The sequence below is a fragment of the Halictus rubicundus genome, chromosome 15 (genome assembly GCF_050948215.1).
Source record: "Halictus rubicundus isolate RS-2024b chromosome 15, iyHalRubi1_principal, whole genome shotgun sequence".
NCBI classification, from domain to species: Eukaryota; Metazoa; Arthropoda; class Insecta; order Hymenoptera; family Halictidae; genus Halictus; species Halictus rubicundus.
This window is the reverse complement of record NC_135163.1, coordinates 6,407,949-6,424,614: the sequence shown is the minus strand read 5'-3', so window position 1 is coordinate 6,424,614 and position 16,666 is coordinate 6,407,949. Positions and strand designations below refer to the sequence as shown.

Sequence of the window (16,666 nt, the reverse complement as noted above, 5' to 3'; positions counted from 1 at the left end):
GCCATTGGCCTATTTCTCCTGGTCCAGGGTTCGGAAGCCTCGGGGGATACTTATTCGACTATTTCGGGATTTGGTGAGCAAGGTCTCTCTGTTGTGCGCGCGCGTACACGCGCTCATGCTTGCGCGAATGCCTTCGGTGCTATTTTTACGTTCGACAAGGGTCACGCTTTCGGATGCTTGTTGTTTCGTCAGAAAACTCGAGATTCCAGCCGTTCCTAATCATTTTAATGAGCACGCTTGATGATGCGGTGACGTGTTTATCGGGGTTCCAGACTTCTGGATTTTTTGGGAAGCTGAATGATTTTATAGAGCAACGCGTAACAGTCGAAACTTGCGGATGACGTGTGTTTTTAGAAATTTTAATGGGCAACTGGGTGGGATGTTTCATGTTTGAGGAGATTTTTTGAAAATAGATACGGCGAAGGAAATTTTGTTTCTTGTTTTTATCGGTCATTTTCAGCAGTTTTAATATATAACTTTATGTGATCACGTGTTTGGCACTGTTTGAGGAGATTTTTAGATTTTCTGAGAATAGTAAAATGCTCTGATGCAGGCAAGGAAATTTTGTTTCTTGTTTTCATCGTTCATTTTTACAATTTTAATATACGACTTTATGTGATCACGTGTTTGGCACTGTTTGAGGAGATTTTTAGATTTTCTGAGAATAGTAAAATGCTCTGATGCAGGCAAGGAAATTTTGTTTCTTGTTTTCATCGTTCATTTTTACAATTTTAATATACGACTTTATGTGATCACGTGTTTGGCACTGTTTGAGGAGATTTTTAGATTTTCTGAGAATAGTAAAATGCTCTGATGCAGGGAAAGAAATTTTGTTCCTTGTTTTCATCGTTCATTTTTACAATTTTAATATACGACTTTATGTGATCACGTGTTTGGCATTGTTTGAGGAGATTTTTAGATTTTCTGAGAATAGTAAAATGCTCTGATGCAGGGAAAGAAATTTTGTTCCTTGTTTTCATCGTTCATTTTTACAATTTTAATATACGACTTTATGTGATCACGTGTTTGGCACTGTTTGAGGAGATTTTTAGATTTTCTGAGAATAGTAAAATGCTCTGATGCAGGGAAGGAAATTTTGTTCCTTGTTTTCATCGTTCATTTTTACAATTTTAATATACGACTTTATGTGATCACGTGTTTGGCACTGTTTGAGGAGATTTTTAGATTTTCTGAGAATAGTAAAATGCTCTGATGCAGGGAAGGAAATTTTGTTCCTTGTTTTCATCGTTCATTTTTACAATTTTAATATACGACTTTATGTGATCACGTGTTTGGCACTGTTTGAGGAGATTTTTAGATTTTCTGAGAATAGTAAAATGCTCTGATGCAGGGAAGGAAATTTTGTTCCTTGTTTTCATCGTTCATTTTTACAATTTTAATATACGACTTTATGTGATCACGTGTTTGGCACTGTTTGAGGAGATTTTTAGATTTTCTGAGAATAGTAAAATGCTCTGATGCAGGGAAGGAAATTTTGTTTCTTGTTTTTATGGGTCATTTTTACAGTTTTAATATACAACTTTATGTGATCACGTGTTTGGCACTGTTCGAGGAGATTTTCAGATTTTTTGAAAACAGTAAAATGCTCTGATGCATCAATGGAAGTTTTATGTCTTATATTTACGTTGCTCTAGGATAGTCAGATTTCAATCGTTTTTAGTGTTTTCAATATACAACTCGGTACGGTGAAATGTCTAAAGAAGTTTGAGGCCGATTTTTGGCTGCCTTTGGGCGTCAAGGGAACCCTCGATGTAAAAAGGCAATTTTCGTTTCGATATCAATTTATCCTAATTTCCATGAACTGGTTGAACTGCAACCCTTGACTGCTGAAGATTTTCATACACTCCCACTCTCTTCTCCCGACACAGTGAAACCGCGCAGAATCTTTTCGGGAAACTCTAGCTTGTAAAACAATGTAGCGTGTACGTTAAACTAAGTGTATGATTGTTTGTGCTAAATATAGTGAAATTGTCGTTGGTTTCAGAAGTTCCATGGAGTCCACGAGACTCCTCAGCAGTCGAGGGTTAACCCTGCTGCTCCACGGGTCCCCATGACCCGAAACGAACGTTCAATCTTGTATTCTATAAATAAATATCATCGCATTTGCAAATATGTACAAATCCCCGCCTGCATTCCCAAAAATCTCATACTTTTCTCAGGTCAATGTTAACCAAAATTTCATATTATTTCTAGATCGCCGAAAATTAAAATGTCGAGCGCCAAGTCAATCGCACGCAATTGCGCACAGGTTGCGATTAAGAGTCTTATTAAATATCACGTGCACGGTCGAATCCAGAGGACTGAGCGAGCCTAATTACCGTCTCCCAGTCAGGTGGACGTTCGCAGACGCGCATGGCAGATGGAGAAAGATAGGAAGAGACGGTCGGAGCTCGTTATCCTTGATCGGTAACGCAATATGTGTCTCACGTAAAAGCGACGAGCATAGGCGCAAACGACATCTTCCTCTGATCATTCCGATACTGCCTCCAATCATCGACTGACTTCGCGGCTGTAAATCGATCATTATCCTCCGAACTGATCGCTATCTCTCGGTTCCCTGGAAATACGCTGCAATGATCACTAAAATCGTACGATCCTTCAATCGCTTGCCATATACAGCGAATTCTCGATATATGTCATCGACACGGGTCTACACGGGTCCAGCGTCATGTATCGTCCAGGAGACGTACCGTGTTATGTTTATACTAGGCGTTCAAGGCCGCTCGTGACCCCCGCGGTAGTGGGGATAATTCCGCGACGCTTATCGTCCAGGCCTTGGCGACATATATAGAGAGGAATCAATAGGCTTCATTCGAGTCGAAGTGAAATTGGGAGCGCCTAAAAGCGGTCGTTCTTGATCATTTTATGAAAATAACAGGTAATATTTAGTCAGACTTTTAGCAGCTTTTCGTATATTTTTGTTTTGGCGGCTTTGCTGATATTTGCGGTCCCAAAAATGTTAAATTGAAAATTTTAGTAGTCATTTCGAGAGGTCCGGTAAATCCGGTGTTAACGATGATTTTTAGTCATTGTGGACGGGCAGAAGATCGTACGGCAAAGAGGTTAACAATTCAGTAATTTTTAGAATATCATAGTCAAAATGAACACACCGATGTCAGTTCTCAGACAAAATATGCAACAGTCGCAGGTTCTGCGCCTTGGACGCATTCTCTCCCCGCGTTTATGCGATTCGTCAGCCAGGTCGGTCGAGTGATCTATATAGATCTCTGCGCAAAAAGTCGGCAGAACACGGAACAGTGACGCGATCTCCTTGGGCTCCTCATTGAAACTAGGAAAACTCGGGGAAAACGTTCCTCGAAGTATCAGGTGCACCGATTGTCGGTAATTAGCAGAATTGTGTAATCAGAAATCTGCCGTTGGAACCACACTGAGACACTCTGAGACACTCTGAGAAGTCCTGATTAGTAATTTTTCTATGATGTTGTGCTCTGCCAATACAGACGATGCAAATAACGGTAAACCGACGATTGTTTAAGAATTGCCCAAAAAATATTTACGTTCTGGTGATTAGAAAAATTGTCTGATATAACGCCGGCCAGTGGAAAATTTAAAATGTAAATAGAAAACACCAGTTCCCTTGAACCACAATGCAACGGCAGAAGCGAACGCTATAAGGAAAAAGAATTAGAGCTGGCAAAAAGAACGTTTAAATAAATAGAAAAAGTTGACTGAAAGGAGTGAGAAGACAGGTAAGCCACCGTGACCATCGAGAATGGCAGCTGCTCAAGGACCCGATTCGAAGGTCCCTAGCCCCGTCACCGTAGTCTCCGATCGGTGTCGAGGATCGACGATCGACGATCCACGATCGAAAGGAAACCGAACGACCTAACCGTGGCCGGTCAACGCGGAAATCGAAGGGGAAACCTGATGGCCGACCATGGTACAGATTCCGTTGCGTTTTCTGCGAGTCACTTGCAAAGCCAATGGCTGCCCATGCCACGAGGACCGGTTAGCTTTTCAGTCACGGACCTTACCGAGCGTATGACCCTCAAACCTTGTCCCACCTGGCCACCTTTATGGTTGTCAGTGTCCTCACCACGCGGTGTCCGCCATCGTCTCAATCTGGGAACTGCGAGTTGTAAAATTACGATCGTGTTTTATCGTGTGTTTACATCGACCGGCCTTTTTACCTTACCATGTTTTCTCCCTTTTTTCTTAATCAGCTCATCTGCGTAAAGTCACTCTCAAAAGTCTACACACGGCGCTCAAATAAATAAAAAAGAGAGACGATGATTCCGAAATAATTACGATGGTTTTTAGATTTTATTTAATTTTGTTTCGTACGAAAACGAATTTTTATCTGAAGTCACAGTAGGTGTACAGTCCGTCGTAAAAGTGTACAAGGGTTCTTATATTTTATTTCATTCTATTTTATTCATATAGTTATATTTAAAAATACGAATGAGTCAGAAGCACACAAAATCTTGAACAATAGCTGAAAGAGGCGAAAAATTATTGAAATTTTTATTATAACTAAACTGTGAATTTTATGCATTTATAATCGAGTAGAAATATTGAAGCAGAAGGAAAATTAAAAACATTTCCAAAAAGCTCACAATTTATTAAAATTACTGGAAGATAGGAGATTTCTACTTCTTCCCTGTTTCTTGCGACAAATGAATAAAATTATGCACAAACATGCAATATTCATTACTTGATAACAAACAGTGATTGCATTACCCAAGAGTGAAATTATCCGGACAACATTATAAGTCCGTGAAAAAGGAATTGAATGCCGAAGATATTTATGCAAAATTTGCAGATACGTGTCCGGATAATTATGGACGAAAGCGTACATAAACTTTTATGGCCGAATCCATAATCCATGACCGTATAAGCCAAGGTATCGATCACTCGTTCGATGTACAAAGTTTAGTTAATGTACAAAAATACGTCAAAGTTTTCAGCGATGATTTCCGCTCATTAATTTCTACGGTCGCAGTTACTTTATCGCCGAGGACAATTTATCGTAATTATTTCTAGCATTGCTCGAGCACGCCATAGCCCGAGGGTCCGTCCTTCATGGTGTTCCACTCTACACTGTTGCTCAAAAGTATGGGGACAGCTGCGACTTTTCACGAATTTGTAATGTGACTTAATATCGCTACAACAATTCTCGAGTAAATACCATAATCAACACAAGGATTTCCAATCTTTAAAATTGGATTGTAATTTATTATATAATTTTCCAATTTTTTATTATTTAATTTATTTTGCACGAAGATCCTCGGTCTAATTATAAATAACATTGACCGCTTCTATGAATGAGACAAACATCGCGAAACGAAACTAAATTTGCGATCTACGCGGTAAAAAAGAAAAAAGAAAATTGTTTACATACTATCGAGCGACAGCGGGAAGTATAATACACAGCAGCGTCGCCATTTTTCGTACGTCCCTGTTGATAGTCTCGCTTTATTCTTGTCAGAGAGACGTGTTAATGGCGCGGTTAGGTCAACGGCACGAGCGGTGTCATGCTCGAGCGAAGACGATCTATAAGTAATTCGGGTGTCGTATCCTCTGAATGATCGCGAAGGGGACAACACCCCAGGGGAGAGATCGATCGTGGATCACTGGCGCTCGCGCGCATAGTTCGCATGCGTTGCGTTCGATTGTTTAACGATCCTGTTTTCTCGGTCTCGCACGCGCTGGTGACGCAAAAGCGAATCCATTATAAATCGCGGATAGACAGACCTGCGAATCTGATTGCCAGCATCGGCAAATGAAAAGTCAACGAGCATGCCACGGGAGAACATGATCACGGTCACGTAGCCCATGGTGGATTCGCCATTGAAACGTTTCCTTTGTTTCGGTCGCTCCTTGTGAGTCGAGCAAAAACCTTCTCACCTGTCCCCGGCCTTGGAATTAATTAAACAAAATTTTTATATGCAAGTTTACTCAGATTGATATTAACTTTTTGGCGAAATTGGAAACATTGTTGAACAGTTGCTAGAATATTGGAAAACTGTTTTAAGATATTCGTATTGCTTCAGGCTAAGTTTTGTTAGGGGTTTTTTATTGAATTTTTTCGTATGGATTTCAGTTTGTATAAAATTCTGTAAAAATTTGAAAGTACAGTATGACCTTGATCTAAGCGCAACTGGGCTACGCGACATTAGTTGCTTCACATATTCCCCTCCGAGCAGTATAATGTAATCTATGTAAACATGATGCGTAATCCGATACCGGGTAGGATATATCGGTGTGAACCACTACTAATCCAATGACAAAACTTCTTTATTTTTCATTATTATTTTATGGGACTTTCGCCAACTTATTTGCGGCATTTTTCTGATTAAAACGACACTAAACGCGATATAATTTCAACTGTATTTACTGGTTTTCACGCGGTGTCCTTTTCCACGTTCTACACGATCTATGTCACAGCACGGACCCGAAGATTGGGCTTAGATCAAGACTTTACTGTACGTAATTTCTAAGCTTCAAATGTTCGGTGAGGGATTTTCATATTTGCAATTTTACAAATAATGTCACACTAGAAACAATGATCACGCGGTTAAAATATGTAAAAAAAATTCTGTAAAAATTTCCCAAAATCCTTGAAGTTATGTATCTTACGTACTTCGAATGCGCGACAGAAGTTAGGGAAGTTACGTACTTGCAACTATTTTGCAATACAATCTCGTCGAACGTCGTACTGATATCCTGCAAGTTTAGTATAACGTTCACACATTCTGTATACATGAAAATGTCAGTGAAAATTTACTGAAATACTTACTATGTATCTTCAGGCTGTGTATTTGAAATTTTCGACAGAAATGAACGAAAAAGTTTCGTGTTCGCAACTATTTTACAGTACAATTGTTTCGAACGTCATACGAATCATTTCGTGCGCGAATAATTTTGCGAAAATTTACGAGAACGCTTTCAAGTATCCAGTTCGAGAGCACAAGGTTCGAACGTACGAAAAAAAAAAACAGTTTCGAATATTTTCTTATGGCTTTTTAGTCGCACCCCGTTGAAAATCATGACGAAATTCGATTAAAATCTTTGGAATCATCGCGGCCGGATCAGACCGAGTGGCATCGTATTACGATGAGGTCGATCTTCATCGGAGTCAATTGATACGATCCACGTTCGCCGTGGATCACGTGGACGATCTATGTCGCGGGCTGTTATCGGGCCTTAGGTCGACAATCGCGAACACGCGAGACGTCTGGATCGCTGTACGGCTATGCAAATACCAGCGAAACTTTCGCTGTCATCGATAAAATGACGAAGAGTGATTAAGAAAACCATTCTTCGATCCATTAAGCCCGATACAATCTACATCGCTACTTGTACAAGCATTCCTTATCTTCGCAGAAAAACAAAAGCTGCGCGGGCTACTCGCTCTGCCTATATTTCTTTTAATTAACGCTTCGGATAAATATCCGAAATTTAGGATTAATAGCCGTACAAATATTCATTACTATTACACTGCGGATTTTATGCATTTCAGGCAAAAAACGAGTAAAATATTGGAAAAATTTAAGAAAAGAAAAATTTTCAATCTGCTAAACATAAGAGAGAAAATAATAAGAAAGAAAATAATTCTGCAATTCAGGTGAAAAATTTTTATTTTGCATAAAGATCCTCGGTCTAATTATTATTTTCTATATATATTTACCGGGACAGAAAATCATAACTTCTAACCTAATCGATTTTCGACGTAGGTACCTTAATACTTTTCTAGAAAGAGTACAAAGACGCATTGACTTGCACAAAGAAAAAAAATTATAAAATTTCACAGTTCAATTCAATTCAGTTCAATTTCACAGTTTAATTTCATAGTTTAAATTAATTAATTGACAAATTATTGAATTAATTTCATAACAAAAATTGCAGTCATCTTTATTTTTTATTGAACAAAAGCTTCCATGCCAATTCTCATTGACACAATTTCTGGTTAGCCGAATACCGAGTAACTTTTCTTAGAAATATTTGTACAATATATTGTGTAATAAATACGTTCCGCAAATTCAAATTATTTGATTAGTGCGTGCAAGTATTTAACCCTTTGCACTCGGCGCTATTTTTATTCTAAAACTAAATTTTTCTTCCGTCTTGGAATATTTTAATTTTATTCATACGAAACTCCGATCCGATTTCCACGTTTAGTGATCTATTAAATACAAATTTTGTAATGTAACAAATATTTTGTAATATTTGTTGCAATTTCTTTGAAATAATGCCACAATCATTTCTAGCGTTGCTTCAGAGTCACCACTCGAGTGCAAAGGGTTAATATTGCGTTCGTTGCGCGTAGTATTTAGGTTTCCACCGCCGGCTCATCACGGTCCGCGGGTTGTTTATTATTGGTCTAAAAAAAAAAAATGGCACCAATCCGTGCGAAACAATCGAGAGAAAATTCGCAAGAAACGGTCGGAGGTTTTTCCGGGCGGTTTTCCAGCTGACGCGTGTAAAAACTCCTGTCTCTGAACAATGAGGTTCCGTTTAAGAAACCAGATCGATGACAATAACCAGGAAGTAAAAAACCGATTTGAATACCGTGGAAACGTGGCGACTAAAGTGAATTCGTCACGTGGAGGTCAACGTGTTAAATGGTAACGGAGCGGGCGCGTCGAACGTCCGCCACGATCGTTTTCCACTGGTTCGTAAATAGCGCAATAATAAACGATCATTAAATCTCTACGCGATGGATGCGACTACACGTGAGTCACTCCGGTAGTCCCCGAGTATGGCTCTTTCACGATCCACTGCGATAATGCTGGATTACCCGAGTGTCTGTTGATGGCGGTGAGTACGTCGACTCCGGATTGACAAATACCTTTTGTCTAAGAAAATCATAATAGCAGCAGTAGTATTGATTCATCGCTTTTCCTCCGCGATTACAAGTAGTTAGTCAAAATGACGGATTCTAATATTTTTAATTTACGAATATTGAGATTGTGTCAAGATGCATCCGCGAGGAATCATTTAACAAATTGATCTCTTTGGGTATATATTTTTCAAAATATGGCTACAAATTTTGATAGATAAGTTCGCGTTATTTTTCTTAAGTGATGTAAAACAGTCGTTTTTTAGTGCTCAGTAAACCTAGCGTTAATAGACTGGGCATTTTAATGCAAAATAGAAATTGCCTGCTTTCTTTAACTATTTAAAAAAATTAAAAGCAGTGTATCCTCCACCTTTCGATTCTTTTCGTCTTTGCATCGTTCAAAACTACTACGTTTTGTTATAAATACATAAAATCCGCAATCTATTCATTAACCTCTATTCCTTAAATTGAGTCAATTGTTTTCAAATAGTTGACTCGAATGATTTTTTTATTTCAATTCTGTAGTTCGAATAAAATAATCGATAACTTCGCCTAGACGAGAGGTTGTTGAAGTAAATGAGTGAATTATTATGTTTAGATACGCTAACTTTTGTAGTTTAATTATTAAAGTTTAGCTATATTCGTTTTTCAATTTTTCAAAATTATTTGCTCGTTCGAATAAAGCGATGTATGATTATTTTAAATGACGTGTAACCAAACAGGATAATATAATAATTTATATAACAATATAGTAGTCATAATGCCTCCGAAAATATGATATAAAATAATACAAAGTAACGTCGTATAAACAACACTGTACGCAACACGAGGGAATCGTAATAATTGTTTCCAATGATTGCTATTACGAGCAGATGGCGAGACGAATATTTATCTTGTGACACGAGAGAAGTTATTGTTAGACTGCGGATTTTATTTGCACGTCTCCGACGAAAGTTAGTAGATGAAAATTAAAACTGTAGAAAAATAGAAAGACAGTCGCTCCACTGTATAAATTATACAAGATCTATATATACTGTGTAAATGAATACAAAATTCATGTATAAATTACTACTTGATTGAGGAAGTTTGTGTAAATGTACAAATTTGTACAAGTGGTTTTAACGAAAAATCTAGAAACATGACCTCTCGTCATGGTAATTATTGACTATTCACATCATTCATTCTAGTACAATCATTAAACACATAGAATATTGATGTCTAAATTAACACATATATTTATCAGTTGGATTGCGACAGCTTGCACAAGTTTACATTTACGCATATGATTGATTAAAATTAAGAGGTAATTTTACATTCGCCATGAATTGCTACAGTTTGCTACAACTGGGTTAATTGTCGATCGCACAATGTATAATTTACACACACCCATTAAACGAATAAAAGCTGGACACATAAATTAATATTAAGTTTGAGGAACCTCGTTGCGCGCGTACTCTTTCACGAGCAAATTGAAACAAACAAAATAAAAAGCGTATTTTACGTTCCTCGTAAATCGGTACAATTTGTTACCGGGATAAGCGTCGGTCGTATAACGTATAATTTGCATCAACACGTCCGTCAAATGAATAAAAGATTCACATATAAATTAAATATTAAGTTCGAGGAAGTTTTTCCTGAAACGTGCTCGTTCGCTCGCAAATCAAACGAAGATTTAGCATCGGGAACGACTCCGATAAATTCCAAACAAAAGCGAAGGACGGTATCAAGTGCCATAAAGTCTTCGCATATTGGCAACATCCCGCCGCCCGTTAACTCGTTGCAAACATGTTGCCCGTATCTCCCGGCACTCGAGATAATAATTAGCTGTTTACGGTGCGGCGCGTGCGCGTCGCATACAATGATGCAAAACGCGCCTGCAACGTCTCCCCGTCTAATTAGCAATTATCACGGTAATACACGGGAATATATTATTCCGGAGTTACGCGACAATTATCGCCTCCGAGGATCGTCTAACTCGCTCGGATTTAATTGCTAACGCCCCCCCCCCCTGCGTCTGCTGATCCGCCTCCTCCTCCGATTGTCTTAATTAGTACCGACCGGTTAATTAATACGATCCACCGCTCTCTGCTCGTTCCAAATCTCGTTACCGCAAACACCGGCCGCGTGAAATCGTGCTCGCGTGCGTGCGCCGCTAGACAGAGTAATTAAACGCTCGGATATATGTAATTGACCCTCGGCACTATGACGGGAACAAAGGGAAGAAAATCCCTGCAAACGGCTTACTATCAATTTTTAGGAATTCGTTACCAAGTCTTCGAATTATTCCCGGCGCCAATTTTGAAAAATATACTCAAAATATATTATATTAAAGAATTGGGAGCCCCTAAACGACCTTGAGAGACCTTGGTCGGTGACACGGTACTTCCAAAGGGGCTTCGATTGCGAGTAAAGAGTGTTTGTCACGGGCCCGAAGAAAAGAGCGTGACCTTGAGGCTTGAGGAGAAAACTCGGGGTTAATTTTATGGGATTTTTATGGGTGCTGATTCGGCAGTCAGCTCGTCAAAGGCCGGGCAAGAAAAGGAAGTCTTAAGGACTTGCGTGCGTCACAATGTTCGCGCCTGTTATCGCACAAAAGCGTGTCCATCGGAACGATTAACAGTCCGCTCGTGTACATTCAGATATTGTCCCGACGAAAACTGACCGCAAGGTCGACGGAGGCGATACACGTGAACGTCGATGCACCGGGAATACTAAACGGCACGAAGCGCGATGAGAACGCTTCTCCGTTTTCTGGTAGATTGATTATTTTTATGAAGTAACTTTTGGACCCACCTTGGACTCACCTTCCTTTATTTATTACACAGTTGCCGAGAAAATGCCTTTGTCAAATTCCAACACAGGTCCAACAATGAAACGGAATTCGTTTGAGCAAGAATTGCAAATCGCTGCAGTGTTTACGGTGCACGCGCAGTTCACTTATTGTTGGTACTAGTGATTTCTGATACTGTGTCAAGACGTTTTAATAATAGACAGAGCGCTTTGTTCATTGTTTGACGATCCAAACGATATGGGATTGATATGATGTAAAATGTTCATCCAAATACACTCTTTTGTAATTTTGATTTCTATTTTTGTCGCAGGTGCCTATGAACGAGTCAGAGTTCAACATCCTGTGGATGGGCAATCACCCGAAACCAGACATTCTTCGGAACCTGATGCCCCACCAGAAAGTGAACCACTTCCCCAGGTAAACAAAAGCAGTCTGAGAGGAATGCTCATCGCGCTTTGTTTTGCATACATGATTTTTTCCTTGGTCTTCTGTACCCAGGATTTTCCTCGTTCACCTGATTGATGCTGTACACGATTTATTCCAGGTCGTACGAGATCACACGAAAAGACAGACTGTACAAGAACATTGAAGCGATGCAGCGCAGCAAGGGTCTGCGAAACCTGGACTTCATACCCCAAACGTTCCTGCTGCCTAGCGAGTCCAGGGAACTGCTAACGGCGCATTTCAGGTATCGCGGGCCCTGGATTGTCAAACCCAAAGCCAGTTCCCGCGGACGTGGCATTTATATCGTTAACAGTGTGAGCATAATAATTTCTAGATATCAGTTTAGAGTACGTGGCCCTGCACTGCATGCTTTACGTTGGTCTATAGTCTTCATTTACTTCCTCAAAATTGGATCGCTCTGAAATTATAGTCTTGTATTAGCTGTTTCTTTCAGAGCAAATTCATATGTTCTTTTACCATCACTTCGTATTAAGAAAAACATCAGAGATGTAGCAACGAAGAGAAATTATCAAAGCGTACAGTACTTTTCAGTGACCTAGTCGCGTACAAGACCCTCTAGAAGACTCTAACAGAGTCCAGAAAAATGAAGACTATGCCAAACTTGAACACAGTGAATTGAACTCCTAAGTGGACTTTGAAAGTGAATTTTAATAGTGCGCTAACTCAGTTAACATGCTTAAAGTCTATATAGTCTACTCAAGGGTCAAGAAGGTTGCGCAGAAACACATATTTCTATTTGTTTGTGGCTTCTTCGCTGACTTCTGTTGTCCCAATAAGTCTTGAAGAATACTAATTACAATTAAACTTGTCCTATGCACTCCAAGTATCCTGTTTCGCTTGAGAGCAAAGCAGCAAGAAGTCACTTTTGAACGTTGATCATATTCTCGTTTCCAAACTGTTGATTTACGTTCTGCTTTTCCAGCCCGAGAAGATCCTAACGGACGAGTCGGTGATCGTCGCACAATACATCAACAATCCGCTTCTCGTCGACGGGCACAAATGCGACCTACGGCTTTATGTAGCCGTGACGAATTATGACCCGCTGTTGATATACCTCTACGAGGAGGGTCTGGTTCGATTCGCCACGGTGAAGTACGATGGAGGCAATCAATACGTCTGGAACCCCTGCATGCATCTGTGCAATTACAGCATCAACAAATTCCACGTGGACTACGTAAAGTAAGAATTGAGCTATATGTCTTTTGATGTCTTCGTTTGAAATTTCAAATTAAATAGAGGATTTGTAGGTAGAAGTATAGCTTTCTCATTGATTAATTGACATTGTCCAGGAGCGAGGACCCGGACGCAGAGGATGTAGGTCACAAGTGGACCCTGTCAGCGTTGCTCAGACACTTACGCTCCATCGGACAGGACACAGAACTGCTGATGCAGCGCGTCGAAGACATTATAATTAAATCGATCCTTGCGACCGCCTCGGGCATCGTCAGCGGCATTAAGCAGTTCGTCAAGCACCCGGAGACTTGCTTCGGTAATTTAATGATTAATAGATCTCATAAATTGGTCCTCTCTACTACAGCTGAAGAAGCCCAGTCTTTCCAAGTCTATAAAGGCCTGTCTGAGATCGTAACATGTCTCACGCCCGCTTTCAGAACTGTTCGGCTTTGACATCTTGATCGACGACACGTTGAAACCCTGGCTGCTGGAAGTGAACCTAACTCCGTCGCTAGGATGCGACTCGCCACTCGATGTCAGACTGAAATCCGCATTGATAGCAGATCTGCTTACCCTGGTCGGTGTCTCAGCAGTGGACCCAGTGCTACGGCCCCAAACCACTCATTTGAACCGATCCACAGTCATATCTACCAAGAGGACAGCTAGCGTAAGTCGATCATCGCATCGACTAACACCGGCTTATCTACTTCTTCATTTTGTATTGGGTTAGGGTTAGGGCGTCGATATTTTCCGTTCGGCCCAACACAGTTTGTATAAACCAACAATTTCTTTTCATACAGTGCAGGAGGGTCCACTCGGCAGAAACACTGTCGCAAAGGAAGAAGAACGTCAGCAAAAGCAACATCAACAAATCAGGATTGACCAGTGAGCAGCAGCGTATAGTGGCCTCTGCAAAAGCACAGTTTGAGAGAAGAGGAGGATTCGTTCGCATATTTCCTAGTCCCAAGTCGTGGGAGATGTACTCGCAGTATCTAGGTGTGTAAAAGTATATTTAGGGTGTTTCATACTGTGTCTGGTTCTCATTGAGTTTTACGAGGAATATTATATTTGCAGATCCAACGACAGGGATACCGGTTGTGTCGGATCCTCTAGGACCGGGCAGAGCTCAGCACGTGAACACGAATCATAATCTGATGCTGCATGAGCAACTATTCCCTGCTGCCAGTCGCACGACTGGTTTCATCATTCCTGAAGTTACGCTGGACAGACTGTCCAGGTACATTGGCAAAAATATTGACAAGTACGATGATTAGACCGTGGATTTTATGCATTCGTGACAAGAAACGAAGAATTCAAAATTGTCGATGTATTACTTACAATTGATTGAAACTATTAAAGAAAGAAATTAAAAAAGATTATAAGCATCAAAGAGGTTCTAATTGTTTTAATTATAAAATAAATCGTGATGGAAGGGGTTAACAATTGTAATACGTTGAGAATAGTATAACAACGTCATTCAATTCTCTAATGATTTTACAATTTTGTATTTGTGCATAGAATCCACCGTCCACTCGTTATCAAGGGTCTCATTAATATAAGTCACGAAAATGTAAAGGGCCAGAACGTCTAAGAATCTTTGAACTCCAAAGAGGAATCATAGATAGCACTGCAAATGGTCATAATCTCTACTAGCAAATATTGGAACGGTATGAACAGGGCAGTCATTCTTCTACAATCTCATCTCTTCATCATCCTGCAATATCAATGACTCATTGCAGATACGAAAGGTACGAGAGAGCATTAGTGAAAGGACACAAGCAGAGCCTAGACCGTGGCGACAGTAAAGAGAACATGGACATCGACAAGCATAAGTACAAAAGCCAAGTACTGCAGGCCATGCATGATGGAAATAAACTTAGGTAGGTGATTCAATGCAAGATGATATATTAGAGTAGAATATAAGAATTTACATTACAACAGAATCGTGCTCTTTTCAGTCCTGGAGAAGCTAGGAAAGCCTTTGGTTTATATTTGGGCCACATATTGCGCAAGATATCTCAGCAAAATGCGGATCCAGCGTGTTGCGATCTTGTGATGAAATTTCTCCAACAGTCTGCCAGTAATCTAAGGACGCCCTTCTTCTTCACGGTAAGTTTTAAAAAAATAATAATCATAGAAAATTATATATTGTATCTTCTCACTGCATTATTATCTCTTACAGTTACCAAGCAGTAAACTCAGCGACAAGGACCGTGCTGCCATCACCGCCAAACAACTCTCAGACTTTCTGCATCTTTACAATCGGGAAACAGATCTCTACGCGGACACCGTGGACCGGCCTCGAACCGTTCCGAACCGGTTGTTTCAGAAATTTCTCGCTGCAGCCAAGTAAAACTGAATTTACTATCGTATTCAAAAACGTTCTGCCATGTCTTAATGTCGATTAATTGAGATATTTATTTGTTAACAGTGAAGAGGACCTGGACGACATCCTGATCCTCCAGACAAGGTTGTACAAGTGCGCCCACAGCTTTTTGGGTAGAAGCGGATTCGCGGGTAGCCTACCAGGACCTAATTTGTTAGGCTCCCTGCCGCACATCACTTCCCGCGTGTACTCGAACGCCGCGAACAGCGAGCAATGTAAATGTAACCAGTCCATAACAAGGCCTACGAAAGCGCCGCGCACATAGCTGCGCGGCCCGTGAATACTCGTTTATAGCCGCCACCGTTTGCTCGTTAAGATAATCATATACATATAGTATATATTTAAGTACGGCTGCCTAGGACTTCCCACTACAAGTGGACAATCATCCACGCGTAAGTCGTAACCGTTTCCCCATTCGAATATTGCACAGAGAAGACAGGGAGAAAGAAAGAGATTGGGATAGAAAGGAGGAGAGAGAGAGAGAGAGAGAGAGAGAGAGAGAGAGAGAGAAGAACGGAAAAAATGCAACAAGAGATACCGTCACAGAATCTAATATTTTGGGTACGCTTTGAAAGCGCTTTAACATTCGCTTGTATATTTATTAAGCTAAACAGAAGTTCATTACACGATACTTCCAACGAAAAATACGCTCGTCGAAGATTTCTCGGCGCAGTTTACGAACCACGGTTTTACCTTCGGAGGCTAGTCTTCAGCATCAAAGATTCCTCGAGGAGCAGTACAGCCAGTCGGACACATAATTGATGACATAATTGAGAGTGTGTGTGTCGTCAATTATGAGGCTGATTGTAGATAGTAGTAGGTCTCTCGAGTTTTATCGCACGGAACAGGTGGCCAATTCAAATTGAATCATTCGTAGCGTGAAACAACAATGTTTTTTAGAAGTTAACGTATCAATGATTAAAATTTCACGACGACCTATCGTGTCGACCTAACCGGTTGGTCAACGATTTTTAATTCTTGGAACTTTGTGTTTGCATCTTGAAGTTTCACGATCGTTTCTCACGTT

At 40.2% G+C, this 16,666-nt stretch overlaps 1 protein-coding gene across 1 annotated transcript in view; it reads left to right on the top strand.

Annotated features, from left to right (window-relative positions):
- The window catches only part of Ttll5 (Tubulin tyrosine ligase-like 5), a 64,418-nt gene extending 48,510 nt beyond the window's left edge, over window positions 1-15,908 (top strand). The window contains exons 5-15 of the mRNA XM_076801233.1: window positions 11,926-12,032; window positions 12,160-12,373; window positions 13,003-13,259; window positions 13,370-13,569; window positions 13,691-13,920; window positions 14,054-14,249; window positions 14,328-14,490; window positions 14,993-15,133; window positions 15,212-15,362; window positions 15,436-15,602; window positions 15,685-15,908. Coding sequence (XP_076657348.1) covers window positions 11,926-12,032; window positions 12,160-12,373; window positions 13,003-13,259; window positions 13,370-13,569; window positions 13,691-13,920; window positions 14,054-14,249; window positions 14,328-14,490; window positions 14,993-15,133; window positions 15,212-15,362; window positions 15,436-15,602; window positions 15,685-15,904 — 2,046 coding nt within the window. The 3' untranslated portion in view covers window positions 15,905-15,908. The remainder of the gene's footprint in view (window positions 1-11,925; window positions 12,033-12,159; window positions 12,374-13,002; window positions 13,260-13,369; window positions 13,570-13,690; window positions 13,921-14,053; window positions 14,250-14,327; window positions 14,491-14,992; window positions 15,134-15,211; window positions 15,363-15,435; window positions 15,603-15,684) is intronic.
- Window positions 15,909-16,666: the final 758 nt, after the last annotated feature.